This window comes from Eleutherodactylus coqui, chromosome 12 (assembly GCF_035609145.1).
Source record: "Eleutherodactylus coqui strain aEleCoq1 chromosome 12, aEleCoq1.hap1, whole genome shotgun sequence".
In the NCBI taxonomy this organism is placed as follows: domain Eukaryota; kingdom Metazoa; phylum Chordata; class Amphibia; order Anura; family Eleutherodactylidae; genus Eleutherodactylus; species Eleutherodactylus coqui.
The window spans coordinates 71,043,035-71,068,260 of record NC_089848.1 but is presented as its reverse complement, the minus strand read 5'-3'; the positions used below and the strand labels follow the sequence as shown (position 1 = coordinate 71,068,260).

General features: G+C 47.2%; 1 protein-coding gene across 1 annotated transcript in view; it reads left to right on the top strand.

Moving 5' to 3' along the window:
- LOC136586564 (SCO-spondin-like) overlaps positions 1-25,226 on the top strand; it is a 100,849-nt gene that overhangs the window by 66,308 nt on the left and 9,315 nt on the right. Inside the window, exons 76-105 of the mRNA XM_066584700.1 lie at positions 688-908; positions 1,066-1,215; positions 1,702-1,868; positions 2,887-3,032; positions 3,597-3,817; positions 3,893-3,934; positions 4,307-4,468; positions 5,167-5,382; positions 5,853-6,020; positions 6,530-6,661; positions 6,732-6,972; positions 12,394-12,546; positions 12,626-12,672; positions 13,225-13,395; positions 13,932-14,102; positions 14,389-14,547; positions 14,760-14,890; positions 17,623-17,744; positions 17,868-17,914; positions 18,279-18,497; positions 18,585-18,746; positions 18,831-18,947; positions 19,079-19,217; positions 19,591-19,793; positions 19,920-20,090; positions 21,275-21,402; positions 21,943-22,094; positions 24,285-24,331; positions 24,412-24,576; positions 24,663-24,874. Of these exons, the coding sequence (XP_066440797.1) occupies positions 688-908; positions 1,066-1,215; positions 1,702-1,868; positions 2,887-3,032; positions 3,597-3,817; positions 3,893-3,934; positions 4,307-4,468; positions 5,167-5,382; positions 5,853-6,020; positions 6,530-6,661; positions 6,732-6,972; positions 12,394-12,546; positions 12,626-12,672; positions 13,225-13,395; positions 13,932-14,102; positions 14,389-14,547; positions 14,760-14,890; positions 17,623-17,744; positions 17,868-17,914; positions 18,279-18,497; positions 18,585-18,746; positions 18,831-18,947; positions 19,079-19,217; positions 19,591-19,793; positions 19,920-20,090; positions 21,275-21,402; positions 21,943-22,094; positions 24,285-24,331; positions 24,412-24,576; positions 24,663-24,874 (4,582 nt within the window). The remainder of the gene's footprint in view (positions 1-687; positions 909-1,065; positions 1,216-1,701; positions 1,869-2,886; positions 3,033-3,596; positions 3,818-3,892; positions 3,935-4,306; positions 4,469-5,166; positions 5,383-5,852; positions 6,021-6,529; positions 6,662-6,731; positions 6,973-12,393; positions 12,547-12,625; positions 12,673-13,224; positions 13,396-13,931; positions 14,103-14,388; positions 14,548-14,759; positions 14,891-17,622; positions 17,745-17,867; positions 17,915-18,278; positions 18,498-18,584; positions 18,747-18,830; positions 18,948-19,078; positions 19,218-19,590; positions 19,794-19,919; positions 20,091-21,274; positions 21,403-21,942; positions 22,095-24,284; positions 24,332-24,411; positions 24,577-24,662; positions 24,875-25,226) is intronic.

The window sequence follows — 25,226 nt, the reverse complement described above, 5'->3', positions numbered from 1 at the left end:
GAGCTGGATGGGTCCTAGTTCCTATTCTAACGAGCCCTGGCAGTAGACGTGACACCACTAGAGATACAGTACAGGTTCCTGTGTTGGTAGATGGGCTGCAGTGCATGGGGCACTGAATTAGAGAAGCTGAAGAGGACCCGCGTCCCAACACCATGTGGTGGCAGCATCACGTTGCCAGACTTGTCCAGCCTTGCATGCAGCCTGCAGGCACTGTGGTCACTGGAGTCTGGACTGTCTGTCAGCATGAGTGCAGTGGAGGAACGGGAGAGCGGGGGTCACGGGACAGCAGGGAGCCCCGGGCCGGTTTTGCCAGTTATGACTAACTGCAGGACTGTAGTAGTGCACCTTAGAGGAGGATGGGGGTAACTTATACAATGTATCACGCTCGTTAAAACTGGTCCAGTGTCTCTACCCCATCTCACAGCCACTCAGTTTCATAGGAGATATTTAACCATTCAGTTTGCATTTTAAGTGTAGAAAAAAAAAACTTAGAATCTGAAGAAGATTTGGGTAAACTTTGTGAAAACATTGTATAATCAGAAGCAATCTCATGACTCCAGCACTTCACGATGGAGCACATAACCCCACCTGAGCTCATGACTGTAGCACCTAGCACTGTCAGACATAATCTATAGACCCATGTCCGGTGTAGAGGTGGGATTTTTACACAATTCTCTCTTCTTTCAGCACCTGCTCCAGTGGACTCCTGTTCTGTACACTGGACCCCCAGTGTCGTCTGGATGGTGATTGGGGAATGTGGAGCTCCTGGACTTCATGCTCTGCAAGCTGTGGAGAAGGAACCCAAACTCGGTCAAGACAGTGTGACAATCCTGTACCCCAGAATCATGGACATGATTGTGTAGGGAACCATGAGCAGAAAAGACCTTGTCAGGTCCTCAACTGTCTAGGTGAATGCAGTGCAAATATGGGGTATATTTCTCCAGCCTTCATGTAGAGTTCTGGTCTGTGATCTTTTTGTAATTTTGACTAGTTCACATGGATGTTCCTCTGTTAGATCTCTTAACATGCTTGTGTCTAATTCTGTGTGTGCACTTCTGGTTGCAGAGCTAGACCCATGGAGCGAGTGGTCCTCATGGTCCCCGTGTAGCATGACCTGTGGAGGAGGAGAGCAGATTCGAGTGCGGGAGTGTCGGCACCAGGAATGTGAAGGAAAAGCCATTCAGAGCCGGATGTGTAACAACCAAGCATGTCTAGGTAAAATATGGTGGACAGTTAGCCTGATTTACCAGTGGGTCAGGACGCAACCAGGTATGATCTTCTTGAAAGAGTCTATCATGGATTCAGCGAAGACATATAGTAGGAAGACTTGACTTCGTCTAAGAAATGAAGAAGACTTCCTCTACGCCACCTCAATACTTGTCAGTACAAATCTATATATGGTCTAATCTTGGAGATAACGCTCCTCACCAGTGCAGGGTTGGGTCATAGTTAGCTGTATGAGATGTCACTACAGGACCATCAACAGGTTAGCTTGGCTGGTGTACCAGGATTATGTTCCTGGCCCTGTGTACACTATAGATCCGGGAAGGCGCATAATACCCTGCTGTAGTTCTCTATAGATCCCTTTGCCCATCCCCATTCTTTATTGGTTCCAGATTAGATGTTCTGTATAGTCTACCTGTCTTGTGTTTCTGTCTCCTGATTATATAATATTGGTGTCTCTCTCTACGTCTTTACCAGATATCGGCTGTCCCGTGGACCGTCTCTACCGAGAGTGCAGGAGGGATGATAGCTGCCCGTACAGCTGTGCTCACCTGTCCCAGCAGGTGGAATGTTTCTCAGATGACTGTGAGGAAGGATGTCACTGTCCGCTGGGCACCTACTTCCACAACGGCTCCTGTGTCACGGTCAGACATTCTGTTGCGCCAAACTACTAAAACTATTAAAGGGCCATAATGCTTACTAGACTTAAGGTGGATTTGAATAAAGATTATTATAATTTCATGAAAAGTTCTACAATTTTCTCCTATACTTTATCAATTCTTTATCAAGTTCCCAAAATATCTGCTTGCAGTCAGTGAATGTGAACTTTTACGGTTTGTTCCCAGAGATAACAATCTATTCTGGTTGTGTGATGATCGCATAAACAGCTTGTGAGGGTATGGTGATCGCTACATGGGCTGATACAGGTGCGTGCGGCTTGCTAAAGTGACCCTCCGGCTTCAGACCAGAATTCTGTCCCAGGACCCGAGGAGGAAGGGGGTATATTATCTGCAGTCTGCCGTCCCTGGGTCATATTTTCAAGTGTCCAAGATGGCCGCTGTAACTTTCCAACTACTTTTAGCACACTATGCACTGCTCTGTAGCCAGCACTGATCATATGAGTAGCCCTGGCCAATCAGAGCGCAGGTATAGTGTATTGGTAGTCTAACACTACCAATGCACTGTGGAGATTAGGTAGTCTGAAGATTGTGTCGGCCATCTTGAACAGCTGAAAACAGGACCTGGATTCAGTGGATCGGAGGGCTGGCAGAGAAGAACAAGTGTAGGTAATATGTAAGTAATATACCCACGCCACTTCGGGTCCTCGGATGAAATTTTGTCCTTAAACCAGAGAGTTGCTTTAAGGGTTCACATGCTGTAGGTTGTTAAAGGTCATGTGGTTTGCCTAAAACCAACAGTCCATTAACAATGAACAGCTAATGAACACTTAATTAATTAATTAACAAGCCAGCATCAGCAGTGGGGTTGTTGGTTGCATCACTGCCGCAGCCCAGCTGCGCGGCAAACATGTAGCGAATGCTGCATAGGACCGTACCCATACAGTTATCAGAGCCATGTCTTGTTATGAGGTGCACCTAACCAGGACAGGAGGGTCGTCATCCCTGGAAGCAAACTCTGACATTATGGCTTGTGTTGTGGCAGGACTGTCCTTGTCTGGTGACGGAGGCCATTCTCGATGGATTGAGGAGCCAGCTATCTGATGATCTGCACATCCAGAAAGGAGCTGGGCTGAGAGCGGGAGACGAGCTGATGGCCGGAGCAGAGATCCTTCTGGGCTGCAGCTCATGGTATGGGTGGTGGCCACCTCTTCACGTCTCCTGCTCATGTCCTCATCTGTTCTACACTTCTTCTTTTTCATCATCTTCTGATTCTTTCTTATTCCTTTTTCGTCATACATTGATGCAGTATTTCAGACATGGAGGGTCATTTTTTCAGTCTTGTATGGGCCACAGAATCTTGTGTGGTGCAGTGTTAGGGCAGCATGCAGTCCTAAGCTCTCGCTAACAACCTGAAGGTTGTGCAGGTTCACTCCCCGCATGGTTCAGTTAGCCGGTTCAAGGTTGACTCAGCCTTTCATCCTTCCAGGGTCAGTAAAATGTACCCAGATGGTTGAGGAGTAATAAACAAGTTACCTGAAAGCACCATGGATAAGTTGGTGCTATACAAATAACAAGTCCTCCATCTTGTCACACTAGGAAAATGCCATTGTTGGCCACTTCAGCATTTTTTGTAGTCCCTTATAAAGGGCAATGTTTATGCAGATGGCCCTCTTTATGTATCTTTAGATGTGCTGTGTGGGTCTAAGCGCTATAACGCCCGCCTTCTTACATTCGCCATTGTCCACATTGCAGCACGTGTGTGAACAACCACTTGAACTGCACGTTTTCTGCCTGCACCGTGGATGGAGGCTTCACCCACTGGACACCCTGGAGCCCCTGTTCAGTGACCTGTGGAGGTCTGGGTAACATGACGCGATCACGTGACTGCATGAACCCTGCCCCAGCCAATGGTGGCAAGGACTGTGAAGGACCTGGAGTGGAAATAAAGTACTGTCAGACGGCAGAGTGCCAAGGTTAGTGAGTGCCACCGCTCAGCACCACACACATACTAGTCACCTGTATTGTCACCTGTGTGTTTTGTCTTCCAGATATGATGGAACCCACCGTGGAGACCACCATGGAGCCCACAGGTAATGCCAGTACTGCCTCAGCACAGCCAACAATGTGTCTGAGCTTTAGAGGTTTTATCTCTGTAGGAACAGTGCAGACCTGTGGAGTATGAAATCTCATCTGGGATACGCCATGATGCCGCTGGTCACACGATTCTTAGCTGCACCATTTGTATAGCGTATATATAAGGCAGTCCATTAGGAAACAGCTCTGATCAGTGACTCTAACTCAGCTGCAGTGTCTACCGGAGTCTGAGGTAGTCTGAAAAACAGCTATTCTCTCACCTTGGTTCCTTCTTTATACTTTACACTGCAGCTCTGCTCCATTAGGATATAGTTTTCTGGAGAACCGTACTCAGATATTAATTATATGAACCCTCTGATCCCAACCAGACACAGGAGAGAGGCTTAGTTCCTGGTCGCAGTGGACGCCATGTTCCAAGAGCTGCTCAGATATCACATACCCCGCAGTGAAGACACGCTCCCGTTTCTGTCCCAGTGGAAAAAACTGTACAGGAGAGTCGTTCCAGGAGGCTGTGTGTAACCTACCACAATGTCCCGGTAAGTACCCCACAACCCCCTTCACCCCGATCACCAGGAACTTATATGTAGTCCTGAGCAAAGTACTGATTCCAAGTTACAATGTCTGGATACTTATGCATGGGACGACTATCACTGCTCTGCTTTCACGCAGGAGCGATAGTCTCTCAGTGAATGGAGGCGGAGTGCGCCGGACATCTCTACCACCCGTTCGTCTCCATTCACAGTGAACAGGCAGTCTCTCATAGATTAATGACTGCCTGTTTTCATTGAGCGAAAAGTATCTCGTTAGTCATTTTGTTTCAATGAGCTGAAATGAAGAGACTAGCGACTAATGAGCGATTTCTCACCCAGTACCCTGTTCCGTCTCATTTTTACACGGAACGACTATCGAAGGAAATCCCTCATTTGAATGATTTTTTTTTTTGGCTGATAGTCAGCCTTGTAAAAGTACCCTTTTTCTACAAACACACTGAGAGCTGCAGTCACTACTCGGCCGTTACATCACCTTCTGTCACACCCAATCTGCAATTACAGTTCTGCTGCTACATCATTTCACTCTAGTCACATCCAGAGTTGAGCTGTGACTGCAGCTCTGGGTGTGATTGGAGTATAACATGATGTATCAGTGGATAAGAATAAAAGAAGCAGATGATTTGCACACTTACTCATGGATCTGCCTCCATACTGTTGCTCTGTCTCCCTCCTGTCAGGTCCAGAGTCTCCTCTGTGTGACTCGGATGACTGTAGTGGCAGGAACTGCTCATGGAACTCCTGGTCAGAGTGGAGTGAGTGTTCTCGGTCTTGTGGTGTTGGGCAGCAGAGGCGCCTACGGACATACAACTCCCCTGGTGACAGAGGCCTGTGGTGTGAGGACATCCAGACCGGTCACATGGAACGGCGATTTTGTAACCTGCAGGCCTGTAAAGGTAACTGGTGGTTGGGTCAATGGTAGCAGTACTAGTGGTCAGGACAATGATGGCAGGTGGGATGGTGGTAAAAGTGGTGGTAGCACTACTAGTGGTGAGGGCAGTTGGGATGGTGGTAACAGTAGTGGTAGTAGTACTAATGGTCAGGATGGTGATGGCAGTTGGGGTATTGGTAGCAGTACTAATGGTCAGGGTGGTGATGGCGGTTGGGATCGTCGTAGCAGTAGTGGTAGCACTACTAGTGGTGAGGGTGGTGATGGCAGTTGGGATGGTGGTAGCAGTAGTGGTAGCAGTACTAGTGGTCAGGGCAGTGATAGCTGTTGGGATGGTGGCAGCAGTAGTGGTGGCAGTACTAGTGGTCAGGATGGTGGTGGTAGCAGTAGTGGTCAGGATAGTGATGGCGGTTGAAATGGTGGTAGCAGTAGTGGTGGCAGTGAACATTCTATACCTGAACGTTCAACTCTATTTAGTAAATGGCAGCTGGACCAAGTGGAGCCTGTGGTCTTGGTGTGATCGCTCATGTGGTGGAGGGAGGTCAGTGAGGAGCAGGACCTGCACCAGTCCGCCACCAAAAAACGGAGGAAAGAACTGCACCGGCGAGAGATACCAAGTGCGGATCTGCAACTCAAGGCCTTGTGGTAAGAGCAGGAAAATGAAAACCGGGACATTAAAGGGCCAGTGCATGGTAAATGAAGGTTAGTCGGTGTTCATGCAGAGTGCTGCAGATTCCTAATAGACTTTGGGGCTGGTTTATTATGAGGGTAAAAAGTTAAAGTCACTTTTGGCCGTGCTCTTTTTATCTACACCAGTGTGAAACGCAACAGATTATCAAACGCCGTGCAAAAGTTTGACAAGTTTGTCCTGCTCTTTTTCCTTTGTCAGGGCGAAATGCAACAAATTTATGAAATTGTCATAAATCTTTTGATAAATTTATTGCATTTTGCGCTGACATATGAAAAAGCACACAGTACAAAATTGACTGTAGTGATTCCACTCATGATAAATTGGCCTCAAATTCTATCAGAGAGTTGCAAAACTTTTCACCATACACTGATGAAACTTTATTTACATGGGACTGCACCGGCCCATTAACCCTTCTGATGTCTCATTGTTTCTCCTGTTCCCCCTTATGACCACCTCCATGCAGCGGACAGTTGCCCCCCAGGTATGGAGCAGGTTGAATGTGCTAATCGTTGCCCTCGGCGTTGCGCAGATCTTCAGCAGGGAATTGTGTGCCTGGATGTGGAGGCGTGTGAGCCGGGTTGTCGCTGCCCCTCAGGTGAGTCTGTTATCATAGTGGGAGTGTGATAGCAGTCAGGACAACACTCATATTCTCATCATGTCACCAGGGTCACTAGAACAGGACAGCCTTTGTGTCCCTATCGCACAGTGTGAGTGCACTGACCGCCACGGCCAGAGCTGGACCCCCCAGAGCTTCCTGCAAGACGACTGCAACAACTGCACCTGCAAGGACGGCCAACTCCAGTGCAGCAAGGACCCCTGCCCTGTGACAGACTGCTCGTGGAGCCAGTGGTCAACCTGGTCCCAGTGTTCCACTACCTGTGCAAGTGGCTACCAGACCCGCTTTAGGTGATTCTCAGTGTGTCCCTTGTATACATCAGACATCCAGATCAACTCCAGGCCTCACTATGAGATACACCCACGGACCTGTCTCTTCTTCTTCTAGCTATGCCCCTACAATACCCCACAACAATGCCCCCATTACCCAGCCACAGTACCCCAACAGGTGCTACGGTAGCTTCACAGGTCTAGATGAGGGTGCCCATTGCACTGCAAGATAACCTCTGAAGGACGCAGACCTTTTTTTGTCTCTTCCATTTGTGGAGTTCAAAAGCTGTAACTTTTTGATCTTTCCATTGATGGAGCTGTAGGTGGGCTTGTTTTTGTGGAATGAGATTTATTCCCCATCAGCACATCCCCCACAACGTGACTGCAGAGTGCTGATTATCTACCATGGTGGCCTGGAGCCTAGTGAAAGCTCCCAGGACTGCTATGCATGGGTGCCTATAAAGCCCTGCCAAAGACCAGGCTTCACAGACAACATTAAACATTACTATATCCTGCAATACTGAAGTATTGCAGAATATAGTATAAGCGATCAAATGCTCACAAGTTCAAGTCCTCCTATGGGCTTTAAATAAAAATGTCCAAAAAGGTTTACATTTTTTTAAGCAGTAAAAAAAATGTAATGAATTAAAAGTTCAAACTCGCCATTTCCCATTAAAAACTTTTAAACAACTATTAAAAAACAACACATATTTGGTTTCACCGTTTTCATAAAATTCCAGACAATTAAAATATTACAATATTTATCCCACACGGTGAACACCGTTAAAGAAAAAGGACAGAATGCCATAATTGCCGTTTTTTGTTATCCCTGCTCTCCAAAAAATTGCATGAAAAATGATCAAAAACATAAATGTGCCACAAAATTGTACTAATAAAAACTACAGCTCACCATGCAAAAAACGAGCCCAAACACAGCTAAATTGACAAATCAGAAAGTTATGGATCTCAGTATATGGCGACGGAAAGCAATTCTTGTTTTAAAAAGCTTTTCGGCTGCTGCATTGTGGAACACAGCTTAGAACCATGGGTATAGCTGCGGACTCTAAGCAAAGAAAGTGTTAGTTCCTCCTACTGGCTATATTACCCCCATCACCACCACCAAGGAGCGGGAACTGACCATAACTAATCTCTCTGGAAGGAGGGTATGTCCCCCAGCCACCGGAGGTATGCGCAAGGGAAGAGGTGGGAAGGCAGGGTGGTGATGGCAGCAGAGGGAGGCGTACCGGAAGGATAGTAGAATGGAGAGATAGTGGAATACTTAGCCCGGCAAAGAGAATACTTCCCTTTTTCACCAAAAAAGTCCAGCTCTCACTTTCCAGCAGTGTACTCCCCAGTGCTTGCCTCCCTCCTATCCCTCCGCCCCTATCACCACCATGCCCCCCCTCTTTTACTACGCATACCTACAGTGGCCAGGGGACACTACCCTTTCCTTTTTCCTTACCCCCTTGATGCCTCTACAAGGGTGAGGGGGTACCAGCGAAAGGATGTAATGGCCCGTCCATTTTTTTCCTTTCTAGTGTGACAGGCATCGATCCTCTCCCCGCCCTTCTTTCAACATGGCCTTGATGCGGGCTGAGAAGCTTGCTCAGGAGGCGCGTTTAGCAGTGACCCATTTTTCAGACTGTAGGAGGCACTTTCCTCTCGGGTTGATAGTCTGCTAGTGGTGGTGAAAGAGGTCTTTCAGGTGAAGGATCAGCCACCAACTACATGTAAAGAAGCTATCTCTTTTTTGTTCCCAAAATGGTCCCTGAAAGCCTTCCCTTACCATTTGAAATTCAAAGACATTTTAGCCCAGGAATAGAATCTCACTGACAAACACTTTACCAAGCCTAAGCTTTTGGACGTCATGCATCCCTTTCCAGAGGATTTGGTGAAGAAGTGGTCCTCTTCACCAGTAGTGGATTCCCCGGTGTCCTATTTTATAAGCATAGTATCTTGCCTATGGCTGTTGCTGCGTCCTTTGAGAATGTACGGGATGAAAAGCTTGAATCTCTTGCTAAGGCTACTTTTGAGGCTGTAGGTTCAGCACTTCGGCCTGTGTTTGACTCTACTTAGGTCAGTAGGGCCACTATTGAATGGGCTAAGCAGCTACATCAGGGCATTCTTTCTGGCTTTTTTTCAGGATGAAGTAGCCGATATTGTCCAGTAGATTGGCCAGGCAGGGAACTTTCTCTCTAAAGCTTTTTTAGATACAGCCAGGCTTGTGCCTCCGCTGCTTTGGTAACCTTGCAGCAATCACTATAGCTCTAGTCTTTGGCAGCAGATGCCGCCTCTAAGCGGTCATTAACTTGTCTTTCTTTAGTATGTTTGTCTCTTATGGGCACCAGACTGGATGAGATTATTTCTAAGGCCCCAGGGGGAAAAGAGTTCCATTCTTCAATAGAATAAATCTAGCCGTACAGGATGACCATTGCAAACCCTCTTTTAGGCCACGACCTTCCTGGCGCCCCCCGACCCCAATCCTCCAAATCCGCTTCCATGAAATCTTCTGCATGAAGGGCAGCCCCCCACTCGACTTCCCTTGTTTAGGGAGACCTGGCTTGGTCACGTCTCTGATGCCTTTGTTAGAGAAGTCATCTCTTCTGGCTATGCCATAGAATTTTCAGCTCATCCGCCAGATCACTTCTTCACTTCCAGAATCCCAGCCTCTCCTTCACAGGCTACCGCTTAGGACAAAGTCACTATCACCTGATTTAATTAGGGAGTAATAGCGACGGTTCCATGGGGATAGTGGTCATTCCCTACTGTTACGTGTGCTGCTGAGACATGTTGTACTATTGTGATTCCAGCAGCCCAGCACTCTCAGGGTTAATGATTGAGCTGGCTGGGTGTGGTACTTTCTGCTAGCCAATCCCCTGGATCTGTGCTCACATATAAACCCAGCTCCTGGTCAGTCTGTATGGCCCCTAAGGTGAGTAGTCATAAATGCTTGTCTGGTGAAGATTGCAGTGTGACTTGGTTCATGTCCGTTTGTACATTTAAATTCTGTCAGTTTTGTGTCAGCGTGCTGTGTGACCTGCTATCTGTGTCCTGTCCTGTTGCAGCGTGCGGTGTGAACGGTGTCCGGTTCTGCTGGACTCCTGGTTAGTGTAGGGACTAGCAGTATAACCAGGAGCCGTGAAGTGGCCTGCTAGCTTACAACATCTTGTACAAAATGTCAACCAATACCTGGTATTTATATTCAGCTTCCAATCTGTTACTAGTGGTTGTATGCAGTGTATTCTGGGTCTGTCATGTGGCATGTGAATGCATCCTGTTCTGGTGCGAGGCTCCTAGGATCAGCTAGGGCCCAGATCCGAAGACCGCTGGGCTGCCCTTATTGGGGCAATGTCCCCGCTCAGGTAGGGCCACTCTCATTCCTCCTTGTAGCACAGGGTCAGTTGCCTGAAACCAGTGTGGGTCCCGTGTGACCCTGGTGATACCCGTGTGCATCCCCCTTGGTCACGATCGTGTGGGTCCCGTGCTTTGCCTGCCCACACGATCGTAACACCTACGTTGATGACATTTTGGTAAAAGCTCCGTCTCGGTCAGACAATCTGTACAGTCTCCACATCACTCTCGACACTTTGTCCCAGTTTGGATAGATTATCAACTACCCTAAGTCCTACCGCACACCATTTCAATGTCTGATCTCCTTCAGTCGACAGTGCACTCGCTGCAGACCCAGTCCCCAGTGACCATCCACCACTGCATGAAAGTCCTGAGACTGATGAGCTCCTCCTTCCAGGCCATGCCATTCTGGCAATTTCACGTGTGGCCTCTTCATTTGGTTATTCTCACCCTCCCAATAAAGTCTTAGAGTTTTCTGTCACTTTAGCTCTTCGCGCCCCTAGGTAACTGGCTTCCCCGTCCAGGTCCAAACCGGCAACGTGACGGCTGTTGTAAACATAAACCATCAAGTAGGGAACCGCAGCTCAGCGGTCATGGCAGAAGCAGCGAAGATCCTGACATAGGCCGAAGATCACCTTGGACTTACCTAGTACTTACCGTAAAATCTCTTTCCCCTCTCTGTCTTGTTTATTGGGGACACAGCACCCACCCAAAGTGTTGACAGATCTTGCTCACCTTTTCACCATGTTCTCACCATTGCAATGCATTGCCGGAGCATTCTCCCTGGAGTTGCACATGGTTCTGATTTCTGTTGCACTGTTTAAAATTTACAGTTCTCTTTTTCAATGCTGTTTAACCTGTTTTTGTCCTGTTTTCTTCTCTTACTACTTGTATACAAACTGGTTGACATAGTGCCTGCAGGGGAGGTATAGCCAGTAGGAGGAGCTAACACTTCCTTTGCTATGTGTCCGCCTCCTAGTGGCAGTAGCTATGCCCATGGTCCTAAGCTGTGTCCTCCAATAAACGAGACAAGAGAAATTTTACGGTAAGTACTAAAATCTTTTTTTAAGGTAGTAAAACATAAAACCGTTCTATACATTTGGTATGCCCGTAATCCTACTGACCCATAGAACAAAGTTTATATGTCATTTTTACTGCACCATGAACGTCCTAAAAACTAACTCCCGCCCCCCAAAAATGGCACCATTGCATTTTTTTCCATCACTCTACTTAGAAATGTTAAAAAGTTTTCCAGCACATTCCATGGTACATTAAATAATGCCACTGAAAAATATAACTCTTCCCGCAGACAACAAGCCGTCATGCAGCTACGTTGAGGGAAAAGTAAAAAAGTTCTGGCTCTTGGAAGGTGGGAATGAAAAAATGAAATAAAAAAAATATAAAAAATCTCTGGTCTTGAAGGGGGTCAATAAACTTTATTGATCGTTTTACAATTTTTGTTAGTTCCACTGGAGAACGTGATGAGATTGCTTGATCATACCTATAATACTTCTGCATTGCAATGTATTTTGCCTAATATGTACATATTCTGATGACAGACCTGAGGTCCTTTGCTATGGCTCTTTGCTACTAAGGCAAACCAAGGTCACCCTTTAATTCTACCACAGGGGTGCCAATGGGGTTACAGATGAAGCCGCCTTCCTCTGTAAAACCACTTAGGTGCTGCGATCACTGTTAACCATGGTAACTAAGTGGTTAACAGTGATGGCCAGAATTAACTCTAATTCCAGCCTTTGCAACAGGGTATCAGCTTTGACTTAGAGCTTCTGAGCCTACACTTTCCCCATGCTGTACAATCACTCTGAAGGGTAGAGACCATAACTGTCAACATTTGAGTCTCAAATTTCAAGACATTTTAAACCATACCCCTGTTCCAACCAGGAACACAGCCCCAAATGTCCGAGCAACCTTTTATGCAAATCTGAATAAGTCCAACCTCTTTCCAGTTCCATTAGCAGGTTAGTCCTCCAAGAAATGGGACTGTTAGAAAGTATGGCGTTGGCGCCTCCATCTTGGCCATGCTCAATGTAGCATGCATTCATTATAACCGTGTTTTTGTGTTGTCCACAGATCTCCTATTGCAGAGTCAAGCAAGAGTCAATGTCCGCCTCTTGAGCAGCAGTCTCGCCCATGTTACCTGGAGATGTGCCCCACACTGTGCCCACACAACAGCTCTGAATGGAATGTGGGTGACATGTGGCTGGTGGGGGAGTGTCAGCAGTGGTCAGTATCCGCCATGCTGTACTATTTATATTTGTAGGTGACCAATATATATCATTCACCATCTGCTTATTCCACCTAGTATCTGCACCCCCGAGGGAAATTACTGCCAGGACATTGAGTGCAAAGGTAAGGACTCCTCATTATAACTGCATACCTTCTACTGACCTCGTCTCTCATATCCGGATGTACAGTATGTAAAGTTCTTCATTTTTTATATACTGAACTACATAAGATTTGAACCTAAAAGTGCCCTTTACAGGGTGATACGTAAGCAGCGTGTCACTGCAAAAAATGGGAGTGGCATTTTAAAGGGTGTGGCTTATGTAAAAATGGCCATCCTGTATGCAGTAGGGAGCATTGCTCTGCACTGATGAAGCAAAGTAACCATCCTATGGCTATTGGTGAAACAATGCAGATCAGATTAGTGGTTTTAAGCACAATATTTATATTGGGGGGGGTACACTTCTTCATTTTTCACTGTGATGCACGTGTGACAAATAAAGGTATGTTCACACATCACAGATTTTCCACAGCAGCAAATCTATAGAGAATTTGCACCAAATGGGCAGTGTGCTACCCCTGAATGTTGAGCTGTGCATCCATTGGAACCTCCCCAAAAACTGCACCACCAGAGGAAAGTTATACCATATTACACCACCATGTGTCTTCTGCTTCTAGTTAATGGCAATTGGACTCCGTGGTCTCCATGGTCAGAATGTCCAGTCACTTGTGGATCCAGTATTCAGATCCGGAGCCGGGCTTGTATCAACCCTCCCCCGCGGAACAATGGTTCAGACTGTGAAGGCCCAGACACAGAGAGACGGAACTGTTCCAACAAGCCATGCGAGGGTGAGACCCCCTATATACCAGTACTCACTAGTTGTCAGCATTGACCTGACATCTCCAGGCTGTGGGGACATTTTTCTGATTCACTGATCAATCCGTCACCCGGCCATCAATAACATTTGCTGTGTCCGTCAGCTGCTTTGGGTAAATACTCTTGAATAGACTAGGATAGGTCCTCAATATAGGTCATCAATAGTTGATCCTTTAGGATCCACTGCTCGAGATCCCTGCCAATCAGCTGATCACCCAGTCTACTGACAGTGTTTGCCATCTGCTTTGGGTAAATACTACCATTGTCCTGTATAGACTGGCAGATCGGGTGTTTTGGCAGAATTGGATGGTATGAAGAGATAAGGGGATTGGGAAGAGATCAGGGGATGGGGTGAATTGAGCGATTGGGGGAGTAGTATGGTGTATATCGAAGAGATCAGGGAAATGGAGTGGGTCATAGGGATCATAGAATTGGGCAGATTGAAGGGATAAGGGGTGGTTGTACCCCGTATAGCTGATATACAATATCCCACGTCTCTCTTCTGCAGTCAGCGGCCTCTGTGGCTGGACGGACTGGAGCCTCTGTTCCCGCAGCTGTGGTACCGGCCTCCGCAGTCGGACATGGCATTGTGATTGCCTGGACACAGAGATACCAGACGGGCAGTGTGACGGCAGAGAACGGGTGCAGACTGAGGCATGTTACCTGCAGCCATGTGAAGGTACAAGAGATGGCACAAATATAGTGACCAGTCATTCACTGGTCACTCGTGTATATGTTCTGTAGTGTCTTCGGTCATTTATGTCTATGATCAGTAGTAATGTCATTGGTCATACTGTATGAGAAATATCACTGGTCATTGGTATACATGGTTTTGTAGTGATGTCACTCATCGTTCGTATATATACTTTATATCACTGTTAGTTTCCCGTCATACATGTCTTGTGTCCACCTCCGTTGTCACATACAAGTTCTTGCACACCATGTTGTTTTCTTCTCTATGACAGGGATTTGCTTTTGGGGTCCATGGAGTTCATGGTCAGACTGCTCCTGCCACTCATTACTCCAGCACCGGTATCGAGAGCCCCTGGGCCCTGGGGACAAATGTGATAAGTCGGGGACTGAAGTTCAGCCATGTAACACGTCCCTGTGCTCCGGTGAGAATGGTCAGATCAATCTAGTGATATTATAATGTTTTGTGGTGGACCTGGTGACAGGCAGTGGCCTCAGGGTCTGCAGTGTGTGTGTGTGTGTGTGTGTGTGTGTGTGTGTGTGTGTATATATATATATATATATATATATATATATATATATATACACATACACACACACACACACACACACACACACATTTAACCCTTCCTCTCCTGTGTTATAGAGTCCAGCTGTCCGGCTCCATTTATATTCAACACATGTGGATCTCCCTGCAATAGTCTATGTTCCACCAGGCAAAGATCAGATGGGTGTCAGGATTTACCCACGTGCCAACCTGGCTGTTACTGCCCCTTGGTGAGTAGTGATGGTCAGAGACTTGCATCTAACTCTTCTTAGTGGGGAACATCAATACCCCCTGTCAGGGAGTTATAAGTTGATCCAAAAAGTTTTATACTTCACCACCCAACGCTGCTGACATGGATCAGTTTCTTCTCTCCTACTCTTCTTCACTCCCAGTAGATGCAGTGATATATTACAATCACTGGCAGTACCACAAGATATACAGGAGCCAGTGGTTTTCCTGGGCACCATAGACACTGGCTCCCCATGTTGAGCTTGAACAGAACTCCAATGGTTAAAATAATTGGGTTTCGAATTGGTCCTCCAGCAAAATCCTACACAGGGTCCCGAGATCGCCCAGCTGTCAAATAAGGTCTGAGATGGTGTGAAACGACTGCACTCCTACCGTGTAGAATCTGCATGTATTGTTAGAGAAATTCATGTAGTTTTTAGATGCAGATTTTAATTGCATGAAAACCACAACGAAAAATGCCCCCTGTGAATGCAGCCTAAGGGCTCGCTCAGTATTTAGCATGTTTTTTTTCATACGTGTAATACGCCGTACAGAGCAAATATGCATGTAACGTGTATTTTATGCACCAGACTATAGGATATCGCTCGCATTTTTCTGCCGTTTCCTCATGATGACGAGCGCTAAACACTCAAAAATAGAACAGACACGGCTTGAAAATCGCGGCGCTGTCTCAGCGGTCCCATAGAAAACAATGGGGGCGTTATAAATGTAACTAAATGAATCCAGCAGTTTTATCACAGTGAGCAAATGGAATCCAGTGGCTCTATTACCTTTATTGAAGGGATCCACTAACTTAAAGGGGTTATCCAAGCAACACCCACCAGCATACAGAGGACGGTGAAGCAGAAGCACTGCTCCGACCCCTGTGTAGTAGCCAGCGCTCATAATTGCAGGCAGAGTTCTCATTGAAATCAATGGGACCCCAGCCTGCAATTACAAGTGCAGCTCCCATTGATTTCAATGAGAGCTGCAGCTGCAAATACGAGCGCTGGCCACTACACAGAGGGGTCACAGCAGCGACTTCCGCTCCGACCCCGGGGTATCCCGGCTGTGATAGCAGGTGCTGCCTGGAAAACCTCCTATTTATTTAATTCATTTATATAGTGCATACATATTCCACAGTGCTGTACACAGGTCCCCTTGCTCCCTGCCCCTACTAGCACTGACATTTTAAATTCACCTGTTAGTATGTTTTGGATTGTGGGAGGAAAACCCACATAAACTCAGGGAGAATATACAAAGTCTATGCAAATGTAGTCCATAGTCAAATTTGAACCCATCAAATTTGATGCAAGGTGATAGTGCTAACCACTGAGCGATTATTGAACCAAACACATTCAAAATGAAGAACTGAATTTCCTCAGTGATGGGGATGATGAGGTTTCTTATCGTGGAGGAAATGAGGTTCTTTAATAAAGGGGGTGATTAAGTTCCTCAATGATGAAGTTGATGATAAGCTTCCTTAGTGTTGGGAGGATGATGAGGTTCCTCAGTGATGATGGAATCCTGATGAGGTTCCTTCCTAATAAGGGGTGATTAATTTCCTCAGTGCCGTGGATAGGATAGTGATGAGGTTCCTTTAGTGATGGGGGATGATGAAGTTTCTTAGTGATGGAGGGGATAATGATGTTCCTCAGTGATGGAGGGGATGATAAGATTACTAAGTGATGGAAGGAATGACGAAGTTCCTTCCTGATGTGGGGAATGATGAGGTTTCCTCAGTGACGGGGAAGGGGGGGATGATGAGGTTCCTCTGTGATAGGGGAATAGTGATGATGTTCCTTCCTGATGGGGGATGATGAATTCTTCAGTGATGGCAATAGTGATGAGGTTCCTCAGTGATGGAGGGGATGATAAGATTACTACGGTAAGTGATGGAAGGAATGATAATGTTCCTGAATGATGATGAAGTTCCTTCCTGATGTGGGGAATGATGAGGTTTATCAGTGATAGGGGGGGAATGATGAGGTTCATCGGTGATGTGGGGGGGATGATCAGGTTCCTCTGTGATAGGGGAATAGTGGTGAGGTTCCTTTCTGATGGGGAATGATGAATTCTTCAGTGATGGCAATAGTGATGAGTTTCCTTAGTGATGGAAGGGATAATGAGGCTCCTCGGTGATGGAGGGGATGATAAGATTACTAAGTGATGGAAGGAATGATAATGTTCCTCAATAATGAGGGAATGATGATAAAGTTCTTCGATGATGAAGGAATGATGATAAGGTTCCTTCCTGATGTGGGAAATGATGAGGTTCCTCAGTGATAGGGGGGGAAATTATGAGGTTCCTCAGTGACTGGGGGATGATGGGTTTCCTCTGTGATAGGGGAATGATGATGAGGTTCCTTCCTGATGGGGGATGATGAATTCTTCAGTGATGGAGATAGTGATGAGGTTCCTCAGTGATTGGGGGATAATGTTTCTCAATGATGAAGAGATGATGAGGCTGAGCAGTGATTGGGGGGATGATGGTAACGTTCCACCGTGATGGGGGGATGATAAATTCCTCAATAATGATGAAGCCCTATCACTCCGCGAGAATGAAGGTGCATTGTTTGGTGACTCATATTTTGAAGGACAATAATGGTCACATGCAAATGGAATGATAAATGAAAACAGATAAGAAGAATCTACCACATGGTGTTGGGTTGATGATGGCATCTACAGTTGGATTACTTGAGTTATTGGTGGTTGGTAACATTCCTCTCTTCAGGGCCTATTGGAGCAGGATGGTGCATGTGTCCGCCCTTCAAACTGCGGCTGTCTCTACATCTCCCAGTCAAAGACAACATACCTGACTCCAGAGCAAATTGTACATGATGGGTGCAGGGAATGGTGAGTTCACTGGATATGATGGCAGATTTGGCATGAGTTTGTGACTTATATAGTATGTACAAGTAGGAGTAATACAAAAGGGATGGTATGTCATGTGTTCACTAATACCTGTGTGTTTTATAGCACATGCCAGCAGGGGGAGCTGAAGTGCAACAGGAATAACTGCCAGGGTAAGTTTTCTAAAAAGTGGCTATCCTGACCAATGTTGTATGTTCAGCGCATAGAGAAGTACATAAAGAAGGAACAAACACAAATGGGGAATTTACTAAGACCACTACTTCATCCGATGGTCTTAATCTGGAGTGTGCCAAAATAAGATGAGACAAATTTATTTAGAGGCCACACCTCTTCCACTAAGCCATGACCAATTTTGAAAAGTGTTAAAAACTGAAAAAATGTGCAAAATTTTGTTTTAAAATGCGTTCATCAAAATTCTGGTGTCTCTTTTCCAAGATGCTGAAGAATCTCAGACCAATTAAATTCTGCATGACACTTCCTCCGTGATTCACATCTTCACCATCTTATCACCTACAGGTGAAGCTGCCCTCAGTGAGTGGTCGGAATGGTCTTCATGTGGCCCCTGCCTCCCGTCACCTCACAATGACACCGAGGCCATGACTTTCTTCTCGGTTCAGCAGAGACATCGGTTGTGTCTCAATGTTCAGACTGGATTTCTATGGAGAGGAGATTCCCCTCAATGTTTTGGAGAGATGACACAGGAGAGACTGTGCCTTGATAATGCCACCTGTAACAGTATGCACCCCATTATACACACACCTACATACATGATGGACACTGGTGATGGCCCTCAGTAACTTAACACCTCTCCCTCCACTACAGATCTGTGTGTCTGGAGTCAGTGGGGAGAGTGGAGTCCCTGCCGCGAGCCCTGCAGTGGCGGCTTCCGCTCACGATGGCGTCATGTCCACCACCCTGTAGACCACCAACTGTGCCAGGGTCCCAGGTTCCAGTCTGATAGCTGTAACACGGCAGCCTGCCCAGGTATGTCCATGGGATGCCAAGCCTGAGGCTGTTGGGGCTCCAGGATGTCCTCTACTGACACCTTTTGTCCCACCCTAACTGTAGGAGAGAAATGTGAGGATCGAGGGAAGGCTTTCAAGAATGCGTGTGCCAACCAGTGTCCACGTGCCTGTGCCGACCTGTGGGACCATGTGGAGTGTCTGCAGGGCCAGTGCCGCACAGGTACAATACATTAACCAGTATGTCACCAATAACTGCAGCATTTTTGTGTCGGACCACTAAGAATGTGATGGTTTCATGTTCATGCTTATGGTGATTGCCTGGTCAACTTCCTTCCATCTTCTGTGTCTCAGGTTGTCGCTGTCCCGAAGGCTGGCTTCTACAGGATAAGAAGTGCGTCCCCATCATGGACTGTCGTTGCAGTCTGCCCACATCTAACGCCACTGTGGAGTATGAGCCGGGAAGCACAGTGGGCATTGACTGTAATACCTGGTAGGTGATAGGTGTGTGGCCGCTATGTAACACTTGTGACTTTTCAAGCAAGGCTCCATGTACATCGCCTTTTTTCCATACGTTTAGCATGTACATGAGGAAAGATCATGATGTCCATTGGTCAGGTGATGCAGAGGTGCCCAGTGGCGCTGTGCTCAGTACAAGCCACCGGGTACCGGGTGAAGGAAGCGCTGTGTCTACTGAAATCAGCTGTGGGTACGCAACTGATTTTGACTCAGCTGCAGAATTTGCAGTGCAATTTCCGTTGCAGATATTCCGCAGCATTTCCGCCACATGTAAACATACCCTAAGATGTATGGCTGCTCTGGATGTGACTTGTGCATCTCTATTCATCCCTGTCCTCCCTCCTCAGCACCTGTTTGAACGGGACCTTCACTTGCACAGACTTGTTGTGTCCTGTGTATGGCCCGTGGTCCGAGTGGAGCTCCTGCTCTGCTACATGTGGCGGTGGCCACAGGTGGAGGAATCGCACCTGCACAGATGGAGATCCAAGCGGAGTCACCTGTGCTAATGAAACCCACAAGCGGGAGGAATGTAACAGCTCAGCATGTCCAGGTAATGGGTCATGTAATATTCCCTATATCATCTTGGTATCTCTGGGCTCAGGTCTCTGCATCGCTCTGGTCGTTGCTGTGTACGTTGCGCTGACTTCTTCCCTCTACAACCTCCTCTTTCCTCCAGCGGACTGTGTGCTGAGTGACTGGTCGGAGTGGAGCGAGTGCAGCGTCAGCTGTGGTGGAGGGGTATCTGAACGGAATCGGACTGTCCTGATAGCTGCGGATCCTGGTGGGCGACCGTGCCCTGTGCCCCTGTCCCTCCACCGCATCTGTAACTCCCACAACTGTACCCCAGGTACAAAAAGGTCCCCAGAAATATATCCCCCCTTCCGTTTCCTGTGCCATCTAATACTTTATTGTTACTCTGTGTCTACTATATTCACGTAGGGTACAAATGATGAGGGGCGAGGGATAGTGGGGGGTAAGCAGGATGGGGCACAACGTGGCCCCCAAACAGCTTAGATACGCTGTATATATGACCTTCACTCTGTGCATGGGGCTGTAAGATTACATGATCCAGTACTGCATATAGCTGTATGTTATACGGTAGAGTTCATATATATAGCATAAATGATATAGTCAGTATATGGAATTGAACTTATGTATAATGGTTAATTGCATATTTTAAGATATAGACACGGCACGTACAGCTGACAATATAGTACAGTATGTAACATAGTTCCAAATTATACACCACAGTAGAGAGAGCAGCGTATAGATTAGTATATATAGTAATATAGCTCCATATTATATAGTACTGTGAAATAGTAATAGTATAACTCGGTATATAGTATATAGATCAGTATATCAATTATTCTATAGGATAGTATATAATATACCATAGCTCCACTTATATATTACAGTGTAGATATGTAGATATTGTAGTGCAGTATATAAATGAGTATAGTATATATAACTTAATATGTAGTTCAGTATATTGTAGAGTACATTATATTTGACAGTATAAATCACCGTACATAGACCAGTATATAGAAATGTGTAGAGTACAATATAGAGATCAGTATAGAGTGCAGTATGTAGGCGAGCGCATAGGACTATATGGAGTACAGTATATAGATCACTACTGAATACAACATGGTGTATAGTACAGCATATAGATCAGTATGTAGCTCAATACACAGTACAGCATAGAGAAAAGTATATACTGTAGATTACTCTATAATACAATATGCGTATATACCATGGGACTGTGTATAGATTGGAATATAAGACTATAGAGTACAGTATATAGCTCAGTATATAGTACAATATGTAGAGCATCATAGAGTACACTATAGAATAGTATATAAATCAGTATCTTGGACTGTGTACAGTATGTAGATAATTAACAAGTACACTACATGAATCCGTATACCAGACTGTATAGGGATCAGTATATACTGTAGTACATAAGTCATACGGTTGTACGCCGTGATCCTCTCCTGCCCTAATTCTATCGCATTCTCTGCTCTCCCACAGCTTGTCCTGGGGATCAGGTCTTCAGCCGTTGTGCCGGTTCTTGTCCCCGCACCTGTGCTGACCTCCGACCCGAAACCCCGTGTGTCAGCGAGGCCTGTGAACCGGGTTGCTCTTGCCCCTTAGGAAAGGTGGGTGACTGTGAGGACCCCGGTACATGGGGGTGCTTGAGGTGTCGGTATCTGTAGATGTATAGATCAGCAGGTGCCAGGAATCCTGGGAGGAGACACCGCTCGTTATTCCGGCATGGCGGATGGCAGATGTCCATACTCCTCAATGATAAGTGAGATGTGAATGTACCGAGCGTCTGGAAGCAGTGCACGATTATGTGATCGCCCCAGCGGAAGTGGGCAGCAGTGTGCAATCCGTCCTATAAATGGGGGTTGGCACGTCAGCAGTTGTAGAACTACAAGCCCCAACATGACGTGAAAGCTGCAGAGTCAGAACATACTGGGACTTGCAATTTAACATCAGAGTACTAACTCATATATATATATATATATATATATATATATATATATATATATATATATATATAATTTTAATTTATTTAATGTATATGGCAGTGATGGATGCCGTGGACCTAACTTATCAAGCTGCTATTGGCGGCAGTGGTTTACTCGTCGTCTTCTCACCTGCAGCTGCTCTAATACCAGGGATCTTATCTCCAGGTTCTGCAGGGTGAGAGGTGTGTGACCCCGGATGATTGCCCCTGTGTCCTACCATCAGTGTCAGGGCTACTCTGGACAACGAATCTCACTGTGGAAGAAAGAACAACAGAATACCCAGCAGGCACAATCATACATTACCAGTGTAATAACTGGTAAGAGGCGGGTAGGGAGGGTGAAGGAAGGAAGAAAGGGCAGGGGGGGGGGGTTAAGAAGCAAGGCAGAGCAAGTGCAGAGAGGAATAAGACTCGGGGCAAGGAGGGAGAAGAGGTGGGGCAGAGATGGTGCAAGGAGGTATAGGGGGCCAGTCAGAGCAGGTGCAGGGAGGGATAAGAAGTGATGCAGAGCAAGTACCGGGAAGAGGTAAAGCAAAGAGGATGCAGTAATGGATAAGAAGTGGGGCAGAACAGGTACAGGGAAGGGTAAGAGGCAGGGTAGAGTACATGCAGAGAGGTATAACCGACAATTCAGAGCAGGTGCAGGGAGAGTATAAGAGGCAGAGCACAGCAAGTTCAGGGAGGAATAAGTGGTGAGGCAGGGAGGTAGAAGAAGCAGGGTATGAGGGTGCAGGAAGGAAGCGGTACTGGTGTATCTTGTCTCCACCACAAAAATGGGTGAAAACATTGGATTCTACTGTGGGAGGTGTAGGGTATGCCCACAGCTGCTGATTGCCTCGGCTCGTGTCTTGGCTGTGCCATGCCCTCGGCCTCCCTGCAGTGCCCCTGGGTGTGACAGTGTAGGACAGGAGCAGGAGCAGCATTAGCACCGTTAGCACCGTGGAGGGAAAGGGTGACGGAGCTGTGCTGCTTGCCCCGCTGTCATACTCCTCCTGGCGACCTTCTCCCCTCCCAGCTTCGGCGCTGTCAGGTTCCCACCACCGGCCCGGCCGCCACCTCCGCTGCATTCCCCCGCTCTTAGTCTACCTGCCCGGCAACCTGGTCTGCTGGCAATGCTGTCTGTGTGGCAGTCCTCTGCATTCTCCCGCTGTCAATTTCCACAGCCGCCAACCCGATCCTCTGGCAACGTTGTCGGTGTCCCGGTCCCCTGCATTCTACCGCTGTCAATCTCCAGCACTGGGATCTGTCGTCCCGTCTGCCGACTTCAGCCGCCGTGCACTTAGCCAATTCCACACTGTGGGCGTTACATATAGCTCCAGCAGGACAAACTCCCTACTCCACCCCTAGTTCCAGTGGAGACAAGATACACCAGTACCGAAGGGAGGACAGATGGGATATGCAGGGATTAGAGACAAGGCAGGATAAGGGGTAAAGCAGAGTAGTTGCAGGAAGGGATAAGAGGCGAGTCAGAGCAGGTGCATGGATGGATAAGATGCGAGTCAGAGCAGGTGCATGGAGGGATAAGACGCGAGTTAGAGCAGGTGCATAGAGGGATAAGAAGTAGTGCAAAGCAAATGCTAGGAGTGAGAAGCGGTGGAGCAAGAAGAAAGGAGAGGTAGGGAAGAAGCAGAGCAGGCACAGGGAGGGATAAGAGGTGGGGCAGACCAAGTGTTAAGGAAGATAAGAGGCAAGGGGACCAGGAGCTGGGAACTATAAGAGGCAAGGCAGAGCAAGTGCAGGGAGGAAAAAGAGGCAGGACAGAGCAAGTGTGGGGAGGGATAAGAGGTGGACAGGGAGGCAGTAGGTGCAGGGCAGAGAGAGAGGAGAGGCAGGGACAGCACAGCAAAGGCATAAGATGCGGATAAAGGGAAGGTACAGAAAAGGAGAAAAATTGGGGTAGAGCAAGTTCAGGGACTGATAAGAGGCGAGGCAGGTGCAGGGAGTGAAAACAAATGGTGCAGGGTAGGGATGAGAGGCAAGGCAAACCAGGTACAAGGAAGGTTAAGTGATGTGGCACAGAAGGTGCAAGGAAGGCTATGAAGTGGGCATTGAGGGCTAAGAGGTGGGCAGAGCAGGTGTAGTGAGGGATGAGGCAGTGCAGAGCATTTAGAGGTGGGACAGAACAGGTGCAGGGAGGGATAAGAGGCACGACAGAACAGGTGCAGGGAGGAATAAGAGGTGCGACAGAACAGGTGTAGGGAGGGATAAGAGGCTGGACAGAAAAGGTGCAGGTTGGGATAGGAGGCGGGATAGAACAGGTGCAGGGAGGGATAAGAGGTGGGACAGAACAGGTGCAGGGAGGGATAAGAGGCAGGACAGAACAGGTGCAGAGAGGGATAAGAGGCGGGACAGAACAGGTGCAGAGAGGGATAAGAGGCAGGACAGAACAGGTGCAGGGAGGGATAAGAGGCGGGACAGAACAGGTGCAGGGAGGGATAAGAAACGAGGCAGAGCAGGTGCTGTGAGGAGTAATGTGCCTTTAATACACATATCTCCTCTCTCCTGCAGCTCCTGTCACATGGGAAACTTCATCTGCTCCTCTCAGGACTGTGACGGTGAGACTCTCTGTGGTAGCGTGCTCATCACTCTGCTGCCCCCGCCCGTGGGTGGTGATTGATGTGTGTCTGTCTTGCAGTGGACTGTCAGTGGTCAGAGTGGTCCATTTGGTCTTCCTGTTCCGTCACCTGTGGAAGTGGTGTCCAAACCTCAGAACGACTACAGATACGACAGCGACTGTATGACGGAGAGGAATGTAATGGAACCCCAACCCGCCAGAAGAGGTGTGAGCTCCCCAACTGCAGTAAGTTCCCCCAAAATAATGGAGTTAATATAATACACTGCACCCAGGATACCTGGCACATTTGTTTGAGACAACCCTGTGTGTAGATTGCCCCATTGGGGAAAGATGGAGGCAGCCACTCTCTGAAGAAGACTTCTGTGAACGGACTTGTCTGGAGGTTTATGAAGAAAGGGGCAAGAACTGCACTTCTAGGGCCATAGGCAGCTGTGTGTGCGAGACAGGGAGGTACCGCAACAGCAGTGGGATGTGTGTCAGCGTGGAACACTGCGAGTGTGAGCATGGAGAACAGCTGTATCAGGTGAGTAACCAGTAGTAACATAACCACTCATATGCTCAGTGATGTACAAGTACACTAAATCTCCACTTTATTAGGGATACCTCTCTAGTAACGCATTAGACCTCCCTTAGTCTTCAGAACCGGTATAATTGATTTCAGCTCCATTCACAAATATCAGAGAACCCAAGTTGTGCCAAGAAGACATTCCCCACACCATTACTTCACTTCCATCAGCCTGAACTGTTGACACCTGACGGGAAGGGTTTATTGATTTCATGCTGACACCTGACAGGAAGGGTTCATCGATTCATGCTGACACTTGACAGGAAAGGTTCATCGATTCATGCTGACACCTGACAGGAAGAGTTCAAGG